Source organism: Rhipicephalus sanguineus, chromosome 11, assembly GCF_013339695.2.
Source record: "Rhipicephalus sanguineus isolate Rsan-2018 chromosome 11, BIME_Rsan_1.4, whole genome shotgun sequence".
Lineage (NCBI taxonomy): Eukaryota > Metazoa > Arthropoda > Arachnida > Ixodida > Ixodidae > Rhipicephalus > Rhipicephalus sanguineus.
The window spans coordinates 76,257,335-76,274,567 of record NC_051186.1 but is presented as its reverse complement, the minus strand read 5'-3'; the positions used below and the strand labels follow the sequence as shown (position 1 = coordinate 76,274,567).

Below are 17,233 nucleotides of genomic sequence, written 5' to 3'. Positions count from 1 at the left end.
ATCTAGAAAGGCACCAACAGCTAGCAGCGCGCGCAGACTATCGAAGACGGTTCAGGAAGAATTACACATTGAATACCGGGACACTGTAACATTCCTGTTAGGCACAATATTAATGAGAACTAATGGTCTGTTAGTTCTCATTATTATTGTGCCTAACAAACAAAAACGAGCCCTTAATAGTCACCTTTTTTTCTTGGAACATTCCTGGAAACACCGCAGCCGGTGATTCAGCATGACAAGCACATTGAAATGTTCATATTATTTACTTCCCAATATCAGGAAGTGAATCTTGCTGCATTATGAAAGAAGGCATTCAAAGTACATGCTAATAAGTGTTTTAATAAAATTCCAAGAGCTCTGATCTGTCTTGTTATCGAGTAAATAGAAATGTTCAGAGCGTTATTTATTGGTTACTAGTTGGCAGTGCGCGTAAAAAAACATTTCTTGCGCTGGACTGGACATGCCGATACCTCCAAATGTAATCTTGCGCTTGTTGATGAAGATATGTACAGATTTTTCGAAGTATTCCACATCGTGACATACAATGACGCCAACCTAAATAGCGCGTAAAAAAACATTTCTTGCGCTGGACTGGACATGCCGATACCTCCAAATGTAATCTTGCGCTTGTTGATGAAGATATGTACAGATTTTTCGAAGTATTCCACATCGTGACATACAATGACGCCAACTTAAATAGAGTTTATTCACACAGGCCGACACACCAATGACTTCGAACGAACTGTCAGGCGTGAGGCTTTGAAGGCCTTCGAAAAAAAAATGCGGTTTAATAGCTTTCGCAACTTTCATTGGAATAATGGCGTTGTTGGCCTTTGTTAGCGCTTTCACTGTTCTTCGCACGTGACGTTGGTGTGTAAATGTAAGTGATTGTCGGTTAGGGTACATTAAGATGGCATAGGTTATGCAAGCACACCTCACGTCTCACGTCTGTTCACTAGTTTTCTTGCGATCTCATGACTTCGCGCATATTCGACCATTCAGCGACATTGTTTATTAAATTAGTGACACATCCATAAAGAGCACTATAGATAAGTAAATACCGCGTATGAACAATTGACAGTGTCCTTGTCAATTTCGTGCGCTGCGCAAAGATGGACTTAGTTGTTTTATCATTCCGGCCCACCGTATTAGGTCTTTGAGCATTTGTTCGTGGCAGAAGCTCCTAAGCATGTTCTGGAATCGCCTACTTTTCGCCCGCATGGCTGGCCGCTATGAAGTGGTGAAACTAATCGGGCAGCTTCACCCCAGGAGACAATGCCTAAATAGGCGGGAGTGAAGATCATGTTTCGCTCTCTGTATACTCACGCCAGTTGGTTGACTTTTCTAAGCTAGTGTGTCCTAAATGCAGGAAGCTAATTTCTTACATGACAAAGTACCTTTAAATATTTCTGAGTATAGATATTAGGCGTTGCAAAACCACAATTAAGTAAGAAGTTTTGTGATGCTGTAACTCTGAAGTACAGTTATATAATACTTCCTTAAACTGAACCTAGTCAACAAGTACAGCTTAAAATATTGGCGTACAATCTTTCTTATACAACATAGTTAATGAGTGACTTTTGTAAAAATCTTGATAGTGTATTAACAATTAGAGATAAGCACGAGGTTGGTATATGAAATTCTTCCGCTTGATGTGCTTTAGCAGATGCGGATGATATAACAACGTCAGCCCAGAACTACAGATTTGAGGGGACGAGTTCATTGAGACTGAAGTGCACTCAGTTGAGGTTTGCTTGCTTGCACCGTACTTCAACTCCCTACATTTTTATTTTATAAATTGAATATTTCTGACAACTTCAGGAAGACAAAGTGATGATGAATCAACATTTTGCTCTCTGTGGTCAGCGGATTAACGAGCTTTTCTCCTGAAGGCAACGACGCTCTTTCGAATCTATTCATTACCTGCCGTGTGCGAATATCTCTCAACTGATGTACCTTCGAACGCGGTCAATCGAATGCTTTCTCTGAGGTGAAGCGCCCCCTTTAACAATCGTCTGTTCCGATTGTTTCGGTGACCAGAGGTCGCGACATGATCCTCATCCGGCAAAATGCGGCCACCAAGAAACTTCGCTACAGCCACGTGAACATGCACTCCACGACTACGTTTTGCTTGTGGCCGCAGCTCGGGCAGTGCTGTTGTCGACACGACTTGCAGACAGCCGAAGTAGATCCAGCTGCTTCATTAACTCTATAGTGCACCCCGTCAATGCAGTATTCTGAAGGCTCTCGTTCAGAGGAACGATGAAGTCATCCACGAGATTTTGCCCAAGCTTGAACTGAAAGAGAAAGAAAAAAAATGGTAAGGTCAAGGGTGTTTTTTGTATGCGGAACTGGCCGATGATAAGCATCGAGTTCTACTGAGCATTTTGTACTTAGTGAATTTCGTACGTAAACAGGAGAAGTCGGCTGAAGACTAAATAGGAAAGGTAGTGCGCGTCGGGGGTTTGGCTGTCAAATCGCGAAAGTACTGCAATATAAAATTGGCTGTGCGGTTATAGGCTACAATTATAAGTTAATTAGCCTGTGTTCACACGTCATAATGTTACGCGTCACGACGGGTGGAGTCGGTGTCGATGGTGTATAAACACTATCAGCACATACAGCTCATTAAGGTTCCTGAAGTCGCATTCTCAATTATCTTTCCGATGGCCGTAAAGAATAAAATATATTAATGGTCATCTGCAACTTCTCAGAAAAGAAGTCTAAACAACGGCCGCGCCATAATGTTTCAAGCACATAGTACACGGGTATTACAGCATCTTGAGCCCATTTTCTGACGCTCCTTGTCGGCCTTCATAGTGCTTCGCTGAAAGCGGCTGTCTCATTCTGAAGCTTGAAAATTGCAGCTCTTCGGCGCTAAAGGCGAAATTGAGATATTTATTATTTTCCATGCCCTCTCAATGCGAGTCCGGATGCGAAACTGCGATGATAAATTGCCGCGCAACACACGTAATATGTGAGTGAAGGCATAATCGCAGTCGCGGCTGGCTATTGATGAGTGGTTGTCGCGATGGAGGTAAGCCAATAGGCGAACTTTATCCTAAGGAGGACATTGTAGACCACGCTACTGTTCGTGTTTGATTGAAACTAGATGTTCATCATTAGAGAACAGATTTTAGGCAAATGTCTATTTTGTTCCTTGCGTTCCTATTTTCCAATTTTGATATATGAGCATGAATAAGAGGTTAACAAGGGCTTTTGTAGTGCTTTTATAGTGCCTATGAATGCCTAGTTTTGTCATTTGTGCCGAAATGCCTATAAGTACCTGTAAATGCCTATTTTCAAAATTGCCGCCTATATGAACACTATTTAAGCTCAAATTTCGCTTACAAGTGCAGTTTGAGACAGTTATTCATGTTACCGTGCAACATTTACTGTTCGGATCTCTATGAAGTTTAACGTAGTCCTTTAGTTCAACGAAGTTCCGCTTCTGCTACGCAACATTGCATGCGCTAAGGAGACTCCTTCCACTACATGACATTCATATAGTTATTTTTTTGTTTCGAAGCTGCTTCAAGCAATGTCATATAGCTCTGTGGTAAAAATACTGCTTGGCACGCAGAAGGCCTGTGTTCAATTCTCGCTGTACCTGAAGATTTTTATTACTTATTTTATTTGCATCTTTTTCAGTTTTCAGCTCAAAGACAACGTTGATTTTTCGCTAACAACAAACGACGCCGACACCGACTCCGACACCCGAATTTCTGCAAAACGAGGTCTTTAATGATGTCGCGTTAAAACATGGTGGCGTAATTGTTCGTTTAACGCTGTCCCATTTGCTATCCCGATGCCGATATTCAAGATGGACGCCTATATGAACAGTATTCAATCTCAAATTTCACTTTCGAGTGCAGTTTGAGACCGTTATTCACGTTACCGGGCAGCATTAACTCTTTAGAACTCTATGGGGTTCAACCTAGTCCTTTAGTTAAACCAGCTTCTGGAAAACAACCACTAGCAGGAGTGAAATGGGACGCGTCGGCCAGCCTACGCTGCTGCACTGACATGGCGCGAGCGGTTGGCGAATGCGAAACCGTGGAGAGCCGTCAGGGGAAAGGAGCCTGAAGAGCGAAAGAAGCAAACATATTATGTGCACGCGCCTTTGTTTTCTTTCTAATTTACTTCTCCAGGCCTTCACCGACGAAGGAGAAATTGGCCGTACGCGATTATACCCGGCTAATGCGAGGTATCCGTCGCTTCTAGTCTTATAGTGGTCTGGCTATCTGCTCCTGTGCTACCGTTATCAGCCATGCCTAAAAGAAAGAGACCCAAGAGTGTGTTCATTCGTTCGGCAGCGGACGCTCGACTCACCACGCTACAGAAGAAACGGATACACCATACTCTGCCGACCATGTGGAAAAAAAGGGCAACTTGCACGGCTATATTCAACTGTTGGCGCCTTTGCGCCATCATAAACAATCACATTTTTTTTTTTGCTTTCCTGTCATATATACACGTCGCGCACGTCTTTGTTTTGAAATTACTTGCATTTATGTGAAAAATTTATTGTGCCTACATTCACGACGTTTGAGGCCAAAAGCGTGTTTTGCCAGCCTAGTTTTGGCGCATAAACGTTGTTTAGCCTGCATATTTCTGGCGCCTGAAACGCGATTTTGTAATGCCTAAAAATCCGGCTTCTAATAATCAGACGTCAACGATGCACAACGGTAAGGAGATGAGTGAAGTGCTGTCAAAATGGTTCATATAGCGCGTATAAAGAAACGACACTCTTTCACAGAGAGAGATAAACATTTTAATGAAGCTGGAGATGTTTCCCTGGCTGTTCGCCTGACATGCTACTCCAGGTGCTGGGTGACGATTATGATATATACAGTGATAACCACATAACACATACAGTCACACAAGTTTACAAAGTTTGGTTCAGGCTCGTGGCCCGCAAGAAATTCAACAGCGCTTTCGTGGCACGTAGCGCACAGGTGCTGCTTTGCCATGGGCCCAGAACATGTCGCAACTCTAAGCACGATCCCCGTTGAAGATGCAAGGCTGCCTTCAGAGGACTGTCTCTCTGATGCGTATCGCTTGCATTCACAAAGAACATGATGTAAATCTTCTTGGACGTTGCATTGGACGCACATTGGTGAGTCCGACAGCTTAATCTTGCTCCTGAAGTAGTTGGTGTATGCGACGTTCAGTCTGATGCGGTGCAAGCATGTTTCATCTCGCCTGTTTAGGTCTCGCGGCATATCAAAGTTACACGATGGGTCAATCTTGTAAAGTGGTCCATACTGGTGATTAGCATCTGTCCAGAGGGATCGCTGGAGCCGCCAAGCGTGTGCCGATACGACTGTCGCGGCATCTTTTCCTCGAGAAAGGTATCTTGATGATTTCTCTCGAGGCGTCATGTCCAGCTTTGGCAGCGTCATCAGCATGGACGTTGCCTTGTATTCCACAGTGGGCAGGTATCCACTGCAGAGCAATGCGGTGATGGAGGTCACAGGCTTTGTTGCATAGATATTTGATGTCCATGACGAGTTGGTCTTGCGTGCGTGGAGACTTCAGAGACTGCAGCGCCGCTCTTGAGTCGGTGAAGATGACCCAAGACTCAGCTGTCTGATCTACAATGTAATTAAAAGCAGCCCGTAGTGCAGCCAGTTCAGTCGCTGTAGATGAAGTGCGGTGACTAAGAGTGGCAGAGATGGTGACATTGGCAGATGGAATCCAGACACCAATTGCAGACGATGTAGGTGTAACAGAGCCATCAGTGTAAATATGACGGTGAGCCCTGTAATTATTTTCCACGTGCTGTAGGGTGAAATATGTTAGTGCTGGTCCGGGTGTACGTCTCTTGTTCTTGAATCCCAGGCACAAAAGTGATTACTGACCACGAAGGAATTTTCCACGATGGCTCCGTAGGCATAGATGCGCTTTCATAATGCAGCGGAAGCAAGCTCCGCACCACAAGACTGCTGTCTGAAGCAAGCGGATGACCCGGCATTCTGGTGGCATAACGCAAGTGAACTCGAAGAAACTCCTGCTGCAGAAGCACTGCAGCTGATAGGCGTCTGCTTTCGGCAAGGGTTCCAATACTTGATGTGTTTTTTGGTAGGCCAAGGCACACTCTCAGGGCTTTCGCTTGAGCTCCAGTCAGCGCTTGTATGTTGGTTTGTGAAATGCCATGTAACGCAGGAAGGCTGTATCTTAGAAGACCTTCACAGAGAGCCGTATACATTCGCAGCAGGGCACTTACGGAGCAGCCCCCGGCGTTGCTTGATAACATGCGGAAGATGCTCGCATATGATGCAACTTTTTCCTTTAGTATTCGAACTTGGGGCGTCCATGTCATTAGCCTGTCGATTGTCACTCCCAGAAACTTATGTCTTTGCACATACCGAATGGGAGAATTCGCTACCTTTAACGTATAGCGCGAAACATCACGCCTCGTAAAAGCAACGGCGGCGCATTTTTCTGGTGACATCATTAGACCTCGCCCGAGTAAGAATTTTTCGATTGAATTGAGAGCTTTTTGTAGTCTTGCTCGTAGGACACGTCTGTTGCGACCACTGCTCCATATACAAATGTCATCTGCATAGAGAGAGATTTCGACCGATGCAGGGATACACTTCTCCAGTCCAATGAGAGAGATGTTGAATAAGGTTGGACTTAGAACACCGCCCTGGGGAACTCCTCGATGCACTGTGTGCGGGGCTGTGTCACCTTCTCTTGTGGACATGTAGACTGACCGATCAGTGAGGTAGTCCAAGATCCAGCGGTACATACGACCGCCAACTCCGACAGACTTCAGGGCGTATAGGATGGACTCGTGAGTCACGTTATCGAACGCTCCCTTGATGTCGAGGAATACGCCGATAGTGATGTTGCCCGTAGCTTTGTTGAGTTTTACGCAGTTAATGAGACGAATCACATTGTCGATGCTACTGCGGCCCTTTCGAAACCCTGACATTTGTGGAGGGTATGCATTCATGTTCATCAGCAACCAGTCCAGGCGCATCAATACCATCTTCTCCATAAGCTTTCCTACGCAACTGAGAAGAGCAATGGGACGATAGGAGTTAAGGTCCGTTGGAGACTTGCCAGGCTTGAGAATAGGGATGACACGAGCGCGTTTCCAGCAAGGTTCAAGACGCCCACTCTCCCAGCTGGCATTGAATATGGCAAGAAGGTGCATCTTCGCCTTGTCGCCTAAATGCGTTAACTCAGCGTAGCTAACGCAGTCAGGTCCGGGAGATGACGCCTTGTTCACCAGTGCCAATGCTCCAAGCAGTTCCATGATCGAAAAAGGTTCATCCGCCTCTGTGGTGCTCGTCATCGCTAAAACCTCTTGTGCTACACGAGGCAAGGTCGCTTGCGCCACTACTGCAGTTATCTTAGAGCAGAAAGCCTCCGCCACGTCCAACTCGCTGCTGTTACGAGATAAAGCAACTGAACTGAAGGGATGCAGTTGAGTCGGTGTGGTTTTTAAGCTGCGGACGATACCCCATATTCTTGACAGCGGCTTTCTTGGGTCCAGTTTAGAACAGAAGGCCCGCCATTGCCTCCTATCTAGCTTATCCAGGTGACGTTGGATTTGTTTTTGCATTCGCCTGGCATCGCGAATATCATCTGCAGACAATGTCCTACGAGCACGTCTTTCAGATCGGCGGCGAATGGCCCGGAGCCTCTCATACTCAACGTCGACCGTTGAATGAGTTCGAGGTGGTTCTAGGCGTTTGGTGCTACTTTGTTTTGCTTGATTGAGCACAGCCAGCAAACTCCTCATACGTCATTCCAGATGGGTCTGAATCTTCGATTGTAGCGTTGTATAACTCCCAGTTAGTGCAACGAACCACCCTCCGTTGCGTGTACTGCTTAGGACAGCCCAAGGAGATGTAGGTTGGCACGTGGTCACTACCATGACTTTCGATGTCAGCAAACCAGGTTGCCGTGGACATGAGGTGCGCGGAGATCATGGTGACATCTAGGGCGCTGCACCGGTCATTCTTGAAGAAGGTTGGCTGTCCATCGTTAAGAATCGCCAGGTTGTTTCGATGTGCGATATCAAAAAGGCGTCTACCGCGGACTGAAGTCTTTCGACCGCCCCAGGCAGGGTGATGCGCGTTGAAGTCCCCAGTTAGTATGTGAGGTCCAGGTGTGCCATCTATTATGTCCTGCAGCCTGTCCACATCAAATGTAGCACGAGGTGGTATGTATGCCGCAATCACCGTAAAGGCCAAAGTGTCCCACTTCACTGTCACTGCAGCGTATTCATTGGATGCATCGGCTGATATGTGGTGAACATTGAAAGTTAAATCATTACGAACAGCCAAGAGAACTCTGCTGGTATCCATTCCCGTCGAAGAAACTGTGATGGTGTATCCTGAAAGACGAATGCCGGTGCGTACTCGGGACTCTGAGATGGCGATCACCGGAAAGCGGTGCTTATATACAAACTGTCTGAAGTCGGAGAGACGACAGCGGAGGCTGCAGGCATTCCATTGAAATACTGTTGCCTGTTTCCTAATGTTCTTGAAACTGGTCGGCTGAGCTGTTAACGCCATTGTGCCAGAACAGGAGAGAGAAAATCAAGCAGCGTCAGTATAGACTTAGCCACCGGGGAGGACATTGGAGTGAGGAAGCTGCGTACAGCGTCGACAAGAGCAGATAGCAACGAGTATATATTTCCATGGTCTTGTCGAGCGCCGCACTCGCGTGATCCACGCCAAGACGTTGGGGCCCGTGACTCTTTCGACAGGCCAGCTGAGCGCTCCTGAGCACCTCGTGTGTGAGGAGTTGGAGCTGATGGGCAAGTCGGTAGAGACGGGAACTCATTTGTGTCGTCAATTCGTGGCGGATTTGACAGCATTCCTTTGTCAACTGGGGGCATCACTGCTTGGCCACCACCTCGAGGTTTTTGTTTCTGGCGTACCGCATCCTTTGCCAATTGGTACCCAACGTTGTTTTCCACCTTGTGTATCCGCTTCTCTTTACGCAAAATGGGGCAGTGAGTTGACGTAGACTCATGTTTTTTCCTGCAGTTAGGGCACTGTGGCTCTTCATTTCCACATGCAGATCGGTCGTGGTTGCCCCCGCAGCGTGAGCATCGTGCTTGTGACCTGCAGGCACCAGCAACATGGCCAAAACGCTGACACTTGGTGCACTGCCTCGGAGCCTCAATGTACTTGTACACTCGGTAACGTGTGTAGCCCAGGATGACGTACTCAGGAGCACTTTCGGTAACAAACACAATGCGGACGTTTTCTGACGTTCCCAGTCGCCTTACAGATCTGACGGGAGCTCTTTGAAGAAGAGCAGCGAGAATGTCTGCTTGATCAAGGTCTACAGGAACTCCCTTGATGACGCCTACTCCGCAGTTGCTCGGTCGTGGCTCGTAAGCTTGTACAAGTACTCCAGCAATGCTTGAGATTTTCAGTAGACGTTCAGAATCGTCTGCATTACGAGTATCGACAGCCAGGAGATTCAAACGTTCATTCGGTCGTACTTGTAGCACGCCATCTGGAGCTGTCTCTTCAAAGGCTGTCTTAAGTGCTAGTGGATTGAAGCGTGTGATAACTTGCTCAGCGTTTCTTGGCTTGAATATGATGGTCAAGTTTGGCTTAGGTGTGTTTTCTGCGGGCACAGAGTTAGGTAGCATAAGCGACCTCTTCGATCCGCGGCAGCGTTTGACGGGCGGTGCATCAATGTGTTTTTCCGAGCCGTCGGAAGAAAGCGCGGTAGCATCCATGTATGTAACAGTTGCAGAGGATTCTGACATGTCAGAAAAGTCATCGTCCTGACCTACAGGCAGATTGACGTCGAGACAGGAAATGGTCTCCATGGGAGGACCTTGGCCAGGTGGTAGCGAGTTATTCGCAGAAGATGGAGTAGAGTTCTGACCTGTAGCCATTGGGAAGTCTACAGATGGGGCGTGAACAGAAGGGAACAAACAAAGTTCGCAATACGAGATTTTTTGTATGTTATGCTCCGGTCGAAGTTGCTCGCACCCTGTTCAATATTGTCCGCGTGGTGTTACCAACGTACAGGGGCGTAGCCAGAAATTTTTTTCGGGGGGGGGGGGTTCAACCTTACTTTATGTATGTTCGTGCGTGCGTTTGTATGTGTGCGTGTATATATACGCAAGCAAAACTGAAAAATTTCGGGGGGGGGTTGAACCCCCCCAACCCCGTCTCCCCCCCCCCTGGCTACGCCCCTGCCAACGTACGTTCATGATTTTCAGTCGACCCCACAAAAGTTATGAAATGTAGCTGCAGTAATTTTTTTTTCGTTCAAGCAAAGACACGTGTTTTTTTTAGAAAGTGGTAATGTTTCGAATGCAATACTTTCCATTTCCTATGCCACCACCGCCACTATAATCAAACCAAGGACAATGACAGGAAAGGCAACGTGCTGCATCAATAACACATGTCGAATCCCTTGGTACTATTCCAAGCCCGAACGAAACTTCCCGAATTATTTTGTAACGAAATTACTTTTACGTTGTTTGCAGGAGCTGCCCTGGCAAATCTGGTGTCAACTAGAAGGTTCCTTGACTAGTTTCAGATATTGAGACGTTGTATTCTAGAATGGTGGTGGTTGGGCTAATTGGTGCGCCATAGTGATTTAGTTTAAAGCGAGCGCCCGTCGTTTTTCCGCTCTCGTGCAAGTCTTTTGCTTCTTCGCGCTTTATCCTTGAACATTTTTGTATACATCGGTATAATTTTTCGCTCTCGGACAACGCCGCCGCCGATGACGAGGATGACGATGACATCCAATTTTCTTCAATACAGCTCCTTTAACACAATCGCGTTAATAACAGTTTGGAACACCCTGCATATTTACGATCCCCACGATGAATACAAAAATGAAAAGCCCCGAATCTTTCAGGGCTCATCATTGATAGTACACTTACGTTCTGCATAGTCCGATGAAGTGTAACAAATGCGGGCTCGAGGCCGTCTAGAACCATCTTGCGCGATGCGTGCACAACCGCGATTGGGCCGTCAGTGCAGAGGGCTTCGCCGTGGCAGTGCTCTCCACGGTAGTTCCAGCGGCACGTGAATGTAAATATCCCTTGCGGATACCGGGAGAAAACGATGTTCAGCAAGTCCTGGTCGGCCCATGGAATGCGACCTTCAAACTCTTCCTTCAGCCGCATCACGCGGTTCTCCAGGTCGAAGGCACGCATGCGCGTAAGGTTCATTAGCAGCAACCCAGCATTCAATGCTGCAGAAGCAAAGAAAAGAGAAAGAATAGCGCGAGTTACTTCTCGCCTCAATTGGACAATTACCGAACTTATACACCGTATCCGGGCATGGTGCCTTGAATACCCCCCATACTAAAATACATACGTAGCTAAATCAGCCAGTTGCTGAGACGAACACCCTGATGAGTTAATAATATTAATAAGAAGAATGATACCTGCGGTTTCACTTGCCAAGACCACGATAAGATTATGAGGCACGCCGTAGTGGACAACTCTGGAAAGTTTGACCACGCAGTTCCTTTAAAGGAGCCCTGCAACACTTTTTGAGCAGGGTTAAAAAGCGCTGCCAATCGGTAGTCGAGGCTCCCGAGAACACGCGACCCAAATATTATAGCGAAGCGAGTGGCCTGGAATTTACAGTAAATTCTCAAAATCAGCTGAAAATCGCTCCCTCTTCTCTCGACAAATGATGTATTAGTCCGCAATATATGACGCGATTGTCGGCAGTTCCACCATTGGCTGATGTTATAATCACGATAACACCCTCATTATTACCTTCGTTGTTAATTTTGAGTTCAATAAGTAGATAATATGTATGTTTATATTGTGTTATGCCGTTAAAACACCGAACAAACATTAATATTAGCACTTCCGGTCTCACCGACAGCTCGTCTGCTCGTAGTTGCGTGGTTGCGTTTTCTTCCCCATGTGCAGTGCCGAAATCGTGAATATTTCTGTGCTTTTGACCATCGCCGGTTGCCGTTGAAAGTGGCAGCCGTTCGAGTGTTGCCTCGTCAGCTGGAAACTGCATCGTCGGCACGTTCTCACGACCGACCGAGGCAGCGGTGCAGCATTTCTCCGATAACAATGTTGGCGCCGGCTAGCTTAGGATACCTGTGTTCGCTGTATGGCGAGAGTCCCGTTCGCTGTCTGTTCAGTATGTCATCGAGCCGTACCTCGGCGTATCCTCCCCGTAGTCTCAGGTTCCCGAGAAACCGCGACACAGCAGCCAAGCAGACTCGCATTTTCACGGTAGCTGCAGACAGCCGGGGGATGGGTCCGCGCCGGCCCGATGCCCCACGATCCTTTCTTCTAGTCTTTAGTTCTTTGTTGTCAGCCCGCACTCGCTGTGCGCCCGCATTCGAAGAGCAAACAGCATCGAAGTACCGCCACTGGGAGAAGGGTGCACGCAGCTTTGCCGTGTTGAATACGATTCAAGCGCGAGCAGTGCGACGAGGCGGTGTATCGGAGTGTGGGTCGAAACCCATCTCAGCTGTCATTCGTTCCAAACGCGCACGCATGTTTGCGTCCATGGTTGGCAGAGCGATGAAAACACTACGGCAGTTCGAGGTGCACACCCAACATTACCAAACCGACTCGCAGTTTTCAAGCACGCGCGATACACGGTGCGATGAGCTCCGCCGCTCGACGACGACCGCGCGAGCCGACCGGAAGTGGCGCCACAGACCACGTGGTTGCGCCGAGACGCCAGAGAGAAAAAAATGAAGAAAAATACTCTTCGGCGCCTCCTCGCACCTCCGCCCTCCCTCCCTTCATGCCCCGCGCAGCTTTCCGCGCGCTCGCGGCGTTGAGTTGAGGGAGAAAGCTGCGGAACGTGATCTCTATAATTTGGTAACACCACTTATACTTGACGGATTCGAAAAATTTTTGCGGCATATGACTCGTGAAGAGTCATACGTCAATATAATGAGACTATTCCAATATAACTAAGAAAGGTGTTGCAGGTCCCCTTTAACGCGCACTGACATCGCACAGTACACGGACCTCTAGCTTATCGCCTCCATCGAAATGCGCCCGCCGCGGCCGGGATCGAATACGAGCATCCTTATAAGTTAACCAACTGCTACATTCGTTAGGAATCGAAGTACTGCGACCTCTTACAGTCCCTAACATTCAGCTGCCCTTTTAGTCAATTTTGAAAGAGCTCACAGGGTCCGTCATGGTTCTCATACAAGCTCACACTCTAAGCACATGCCTCGGCATTCTGAAATGTGCATCTACTGAGGCAAAAATTGTCATAGCAGGAGACCACCCTATGTCAAAGTACGTAGCCACTGATACTCTTCGGGTGCATTTTCCACCACCTTGCATCGTTACCCACCACCTTGCATTGGTACCCACCACCTTGCATATTCCCACCACCTTGTATCGTTACCAGCATGAAGGCCTCATACAATATTCAGCCACTGTATTGCTGCCAATCGTGCTACACTGCCATCAAATTACAAGCCTGCAGCAAAACCGTTCTCACCTTTATGGCGCCTACAGCGACTAGCAGTGCGCCTTAAGATACCAGGAACCGCGAAGAAAAGAAGAATGTCATTGGTGGTCCTCAAACAGGCAAGACTACCTCATTTACATGAAGGGCACAATGATCGCATCCTCATCTACACCGAGGGTTCCGTTACGGCCAGTAGCTCAACCGCCGCAGTAATAATTCTGGCAAGATCTGTCAAAATACAGCTGAAGGTGTACTACGCAACATCAACTATAGCTGCTGTACTAGTAGCCCTTTGTGCAGCTCTTTAGTTTGTCTCAGAAGAACCACCTAATTAGGGGTCCATCCTTGGTGATTGCAACGCAGCCCTACAAAGTTTGTTTTCCGCTTTACGTCACGGCTCACATGAGCAGCTCATTGCCAAAATCATGCACGTTCACCATGAAGTCATAGGGAAAGGACTCAACATAATATTCCAGTGGATACCAATTAAATGAGGTATTCAGGGCAATGATCAAGTGGATGCAGCCGCCCACGAGCCATCAGCAGGGTCGCCATCCAGCTAGCAAGATTTGAAACAGCAAAACGTCTTCGTGTGCTGGCAGGTCATTTAACGCTGGACCGGCGGAATTCACCGTCGTTTACAAGTCCACGCCTACATGCCTTAGACACAGATCTTCAATAAAAGGTGCCATGCAACATATCACGACGCGATTCTACCGTGCTCGCCCGTCTTTGCCTGGAATGGCATTTTCGAATGCATATTCATTCAACATTGGAATGGCTGATAGGACCGGGACCAGCCAGGCCTCTAAGAGAAGTAGAGCTCAGGAGTCGGAGCTGATTACAAAAACATTTATTTAGATTACTGTTGGGTAGCTTGTTTTGGAGCGCCTCGACGCTCGAGTTATAAAGCCTGGGTCTTCCCCAGATTCCCAATCAACAAGTTGTCCCCAAAGGGGAAAGGTTAAGCACCGCCTTTTTCCCACCCCAGAAAAGAGAGAAGCGGCGCGCCCGGCTCAACGGACGGCGCCCGGGAGGTGAACAAAAAACACAATAGGGCACCATGCGCACAGTGAAGGGATCGCGGCGGCGCAAAATCTTGAAAATAGGCCGTACCGTCAAGTACAGTCTTTCCTCTCCTCGATAGCGGCGCGGGCTCTGCTGACAGCGAGCTCCTGGCCAGGTCACCGAGCCATAAAGGCACCATGGAGTGTGAGAAAGCTTCCCGATGAGGGATCTCAGCAGCTCGACTAATTGTCCAGTGCATCTCGCAGAACGTTGGACGAAGTAGTGCACAGGTGACCGCTTCTTCCGAGCAGCCTTGACTGCAAACAGCTCACTTCCAGGCCATAAAATCGTCAAACTCGGCCGGGAGGGTCCAAAGCGATTGACGAGGGGAACTGACAGCTTCGAAGGGTTCAGGACACGACTGCCGTGTTCTCGCCGCATCAGGCGCGTTTCGGGGAACGTTGACGATGCAGAAAGCACAGCAGATGCCGCCAAATCATTTCGACGATCCAGCGGCGCCAAGCCGTGAAATCCGAGCATAACAATGCTCAATTCACCTTCGTGCACGGAGGAGCCGTTGATAATTCGTTCAACATTCATTTGAGGGCACTAAAAGCACCTCGCGTTAGGCGACATTCCCGTGGTAGTTATTCCTTTAGATTCAAGCGCTATAAAAAAAGCCCGGCAAAAAATGAAGCAGGGGAGTTATTTTACCATACATTGAAAAATTCGATGTTTCTGAACAAGCGCTGCCGCTTTTCTACTGAAACTTTTCCTCTAGATTTACTATTCAAAAAGTTCATTGAGCAATCTTTGTTAATTGTCGATCTTTACGTACTGGAAAAAAAATGTTCTGACGTGCTCTATATGGCTCAGAAAAATACTGCGCCAATTGTACAAGCCCAGCGCCTATGCTTAATTTTTAAATATTAGGTGCTTTTTAACTTCACGTTGTGATGTGTGCGTCAGGCTCCTGTGCTCAAAGACTTGAAGTCGTGGGTTTGATTACCGGGCTGGGTAAATCAGCCAATTTTTCGTGAACCTAATTTTGAGCTAAGCGAGCACTATTTGGTCGACGTCAGTTCCATGGCGAAAATCACGTGCCTAAATTCTAGATGGATCTCAGTATGAAGCATCTTCGAGTTAAAATATGTCTTTTCTATAAAAAACTGTTTAAGTTGACAAGCGTAGGAACACTTGTTCTTACCAAACGGTTGAACGAATGGATGAAGTGCCCTTAATGTGTAGTAGTTCATTGTATAGTTCTCCGTCTCCGGTGCCATGCCAGCCATCTGCCATTCATTCATGGCATAGAATTTTCTCCAAAAGTCTTCGACAGGATGAACAAATATCACGTCTGTGTCGACGTAGAGGACAGCATCCTCGTTAGGCAGGATACGCTGTGAAAATTAAAAAGTTAAGGTGGCCTGTAGAAAGACTACAGCGAAATACTGCCCTGAAGGTTAGCCCCTTTACTTGTTGGAACTACGAAGGACGTAATTTAGCACAGAAGTTATAGCTTAATGCAGTCGGTACATTAACCAACATTTTTTTGTTCCCGCGTGGATATATATATATATATATATATATATATATATATATATATATATATATATATATATATATATATATATATATATATATATATATATATATATATATATATACACATATAAATAAGAGATATGCGGTAGTGCGTGCCATCTTCTTTTTCCTCTCAGTCGCCGTATTAAACCTGCATCTCCCCCCCCTTCCGGAAGTTTTCTGCACCAAACGTGGTTTTTACATTGCCTCCAGGATCGGAGGCACATCACCTGGTTTTGCACTGCCTCCGTGAACGGGCCACCATTGATCAATCTACGGTTTCACGCGATGGCGTCATCACCTGACGTCACTTGACGTCATGGCGTCATCACCTGACGTCACTTGACGTCATGACGACGTCATAATGACGTCACATATTCTAGTGGTCTGGGACGTGATAGGGTGACGTACGTCATCACGTGTTGATTTTGTTTTGCATCAAATCGCTCGCTCAATATTCGCGTTCGATGAGGCATCTAAGGCTTTGGTCTTAAAGATTGCATCGGGGTACAAGTAGCCGCACCCGCCTGATCGTACTCGTCTGCGAACGTCAGTCCCAAAATAATGGCTACACTTACACAAGTAGAGCAATGAGTTTTAATCCAATACTGCGGTAAACTGTACAATGATACTACTTGGTAATCCATGTAGTTGGCCTGAAAAAGTACTCGAGGTACATTTATTAGAGCTATCGTTATCAACCAAGCTGCAAGTTCGAGTATTTCTTTTCCGAGGAGATACGGTTATAATGATGAGGAAAAAATCACATAAAAAATTGCTTCATGAGCGTACAATGAAAACAAAGATGATTATTTTCCAAAGGCCATGCATAATTTCCTGCAACAGATGCTGCTCAAATGACATGTTGAGTTGGCTTTGATTGGTAATTGCCGAAAAGCTTTACCTTTTACGCAGCCTCCGATCGCATTTTTCTTTCATGTGTGTTTACAGATCACATAACCAGTCTTTGTGCGACCGTAAGAGAAGCATTGAGATGAGAAATAAGAGTGATGGCTTAAGGTATGTATTATTACTAATCTTTGCTCCACTTAAGGTCCGTTAATCCTGAAGACCCCAGCTTTACAGAAATTGGTCACGCTGTTTTAATGAGTTGTGAATAATATTCTCTTCCATAGGAATTATATGGACGGTCACCAAACGTTCGCAGCATGCCATCGGCATGGATGTGAGGTACAAGCTTTTGGTTGAGGCTTAAGTAC

The 17,233-nt window shown here is 46.8% G+C and overlaps 1 protein-coding gene across 2 annotated transcripts in view; it reads right to left on the bottom strand.

Annotated features, from left to right (window-relative positions):
* Window positions 1–686: 686 nt before the first annotated feature.
* LOC119374181 (glucoside xylosyltransferase 1) overlaps window positions 687–17,233 on the bottom strand; it is a 51,088-nt gene continuing 34,541 nt past the window's right edge. For both annotated transcript variants that reach the window (XM_049410910.1, XM_049410911.1), the window contains exons 5-7: window positions 15,637–15,829; window positions 10,886–11,199; window positions 687–2,297 (exon numbers count right to left, since the gene is read on the bottom strand). In XM_049410910.1, coding sequence (XP_049266867.1) covers window positions 2,121–2,297; window positions 10,886–11,199; window positions 15,637–15,829 — 684 coding nt within the window. In that variant the 3' untranslated portion in view covers window positions 687–2,120. The remainder of the gene's footprint in view (window positions 2,298–10,885; window positions 11,200–15,636; window positions 15,830–17,233) is intronic.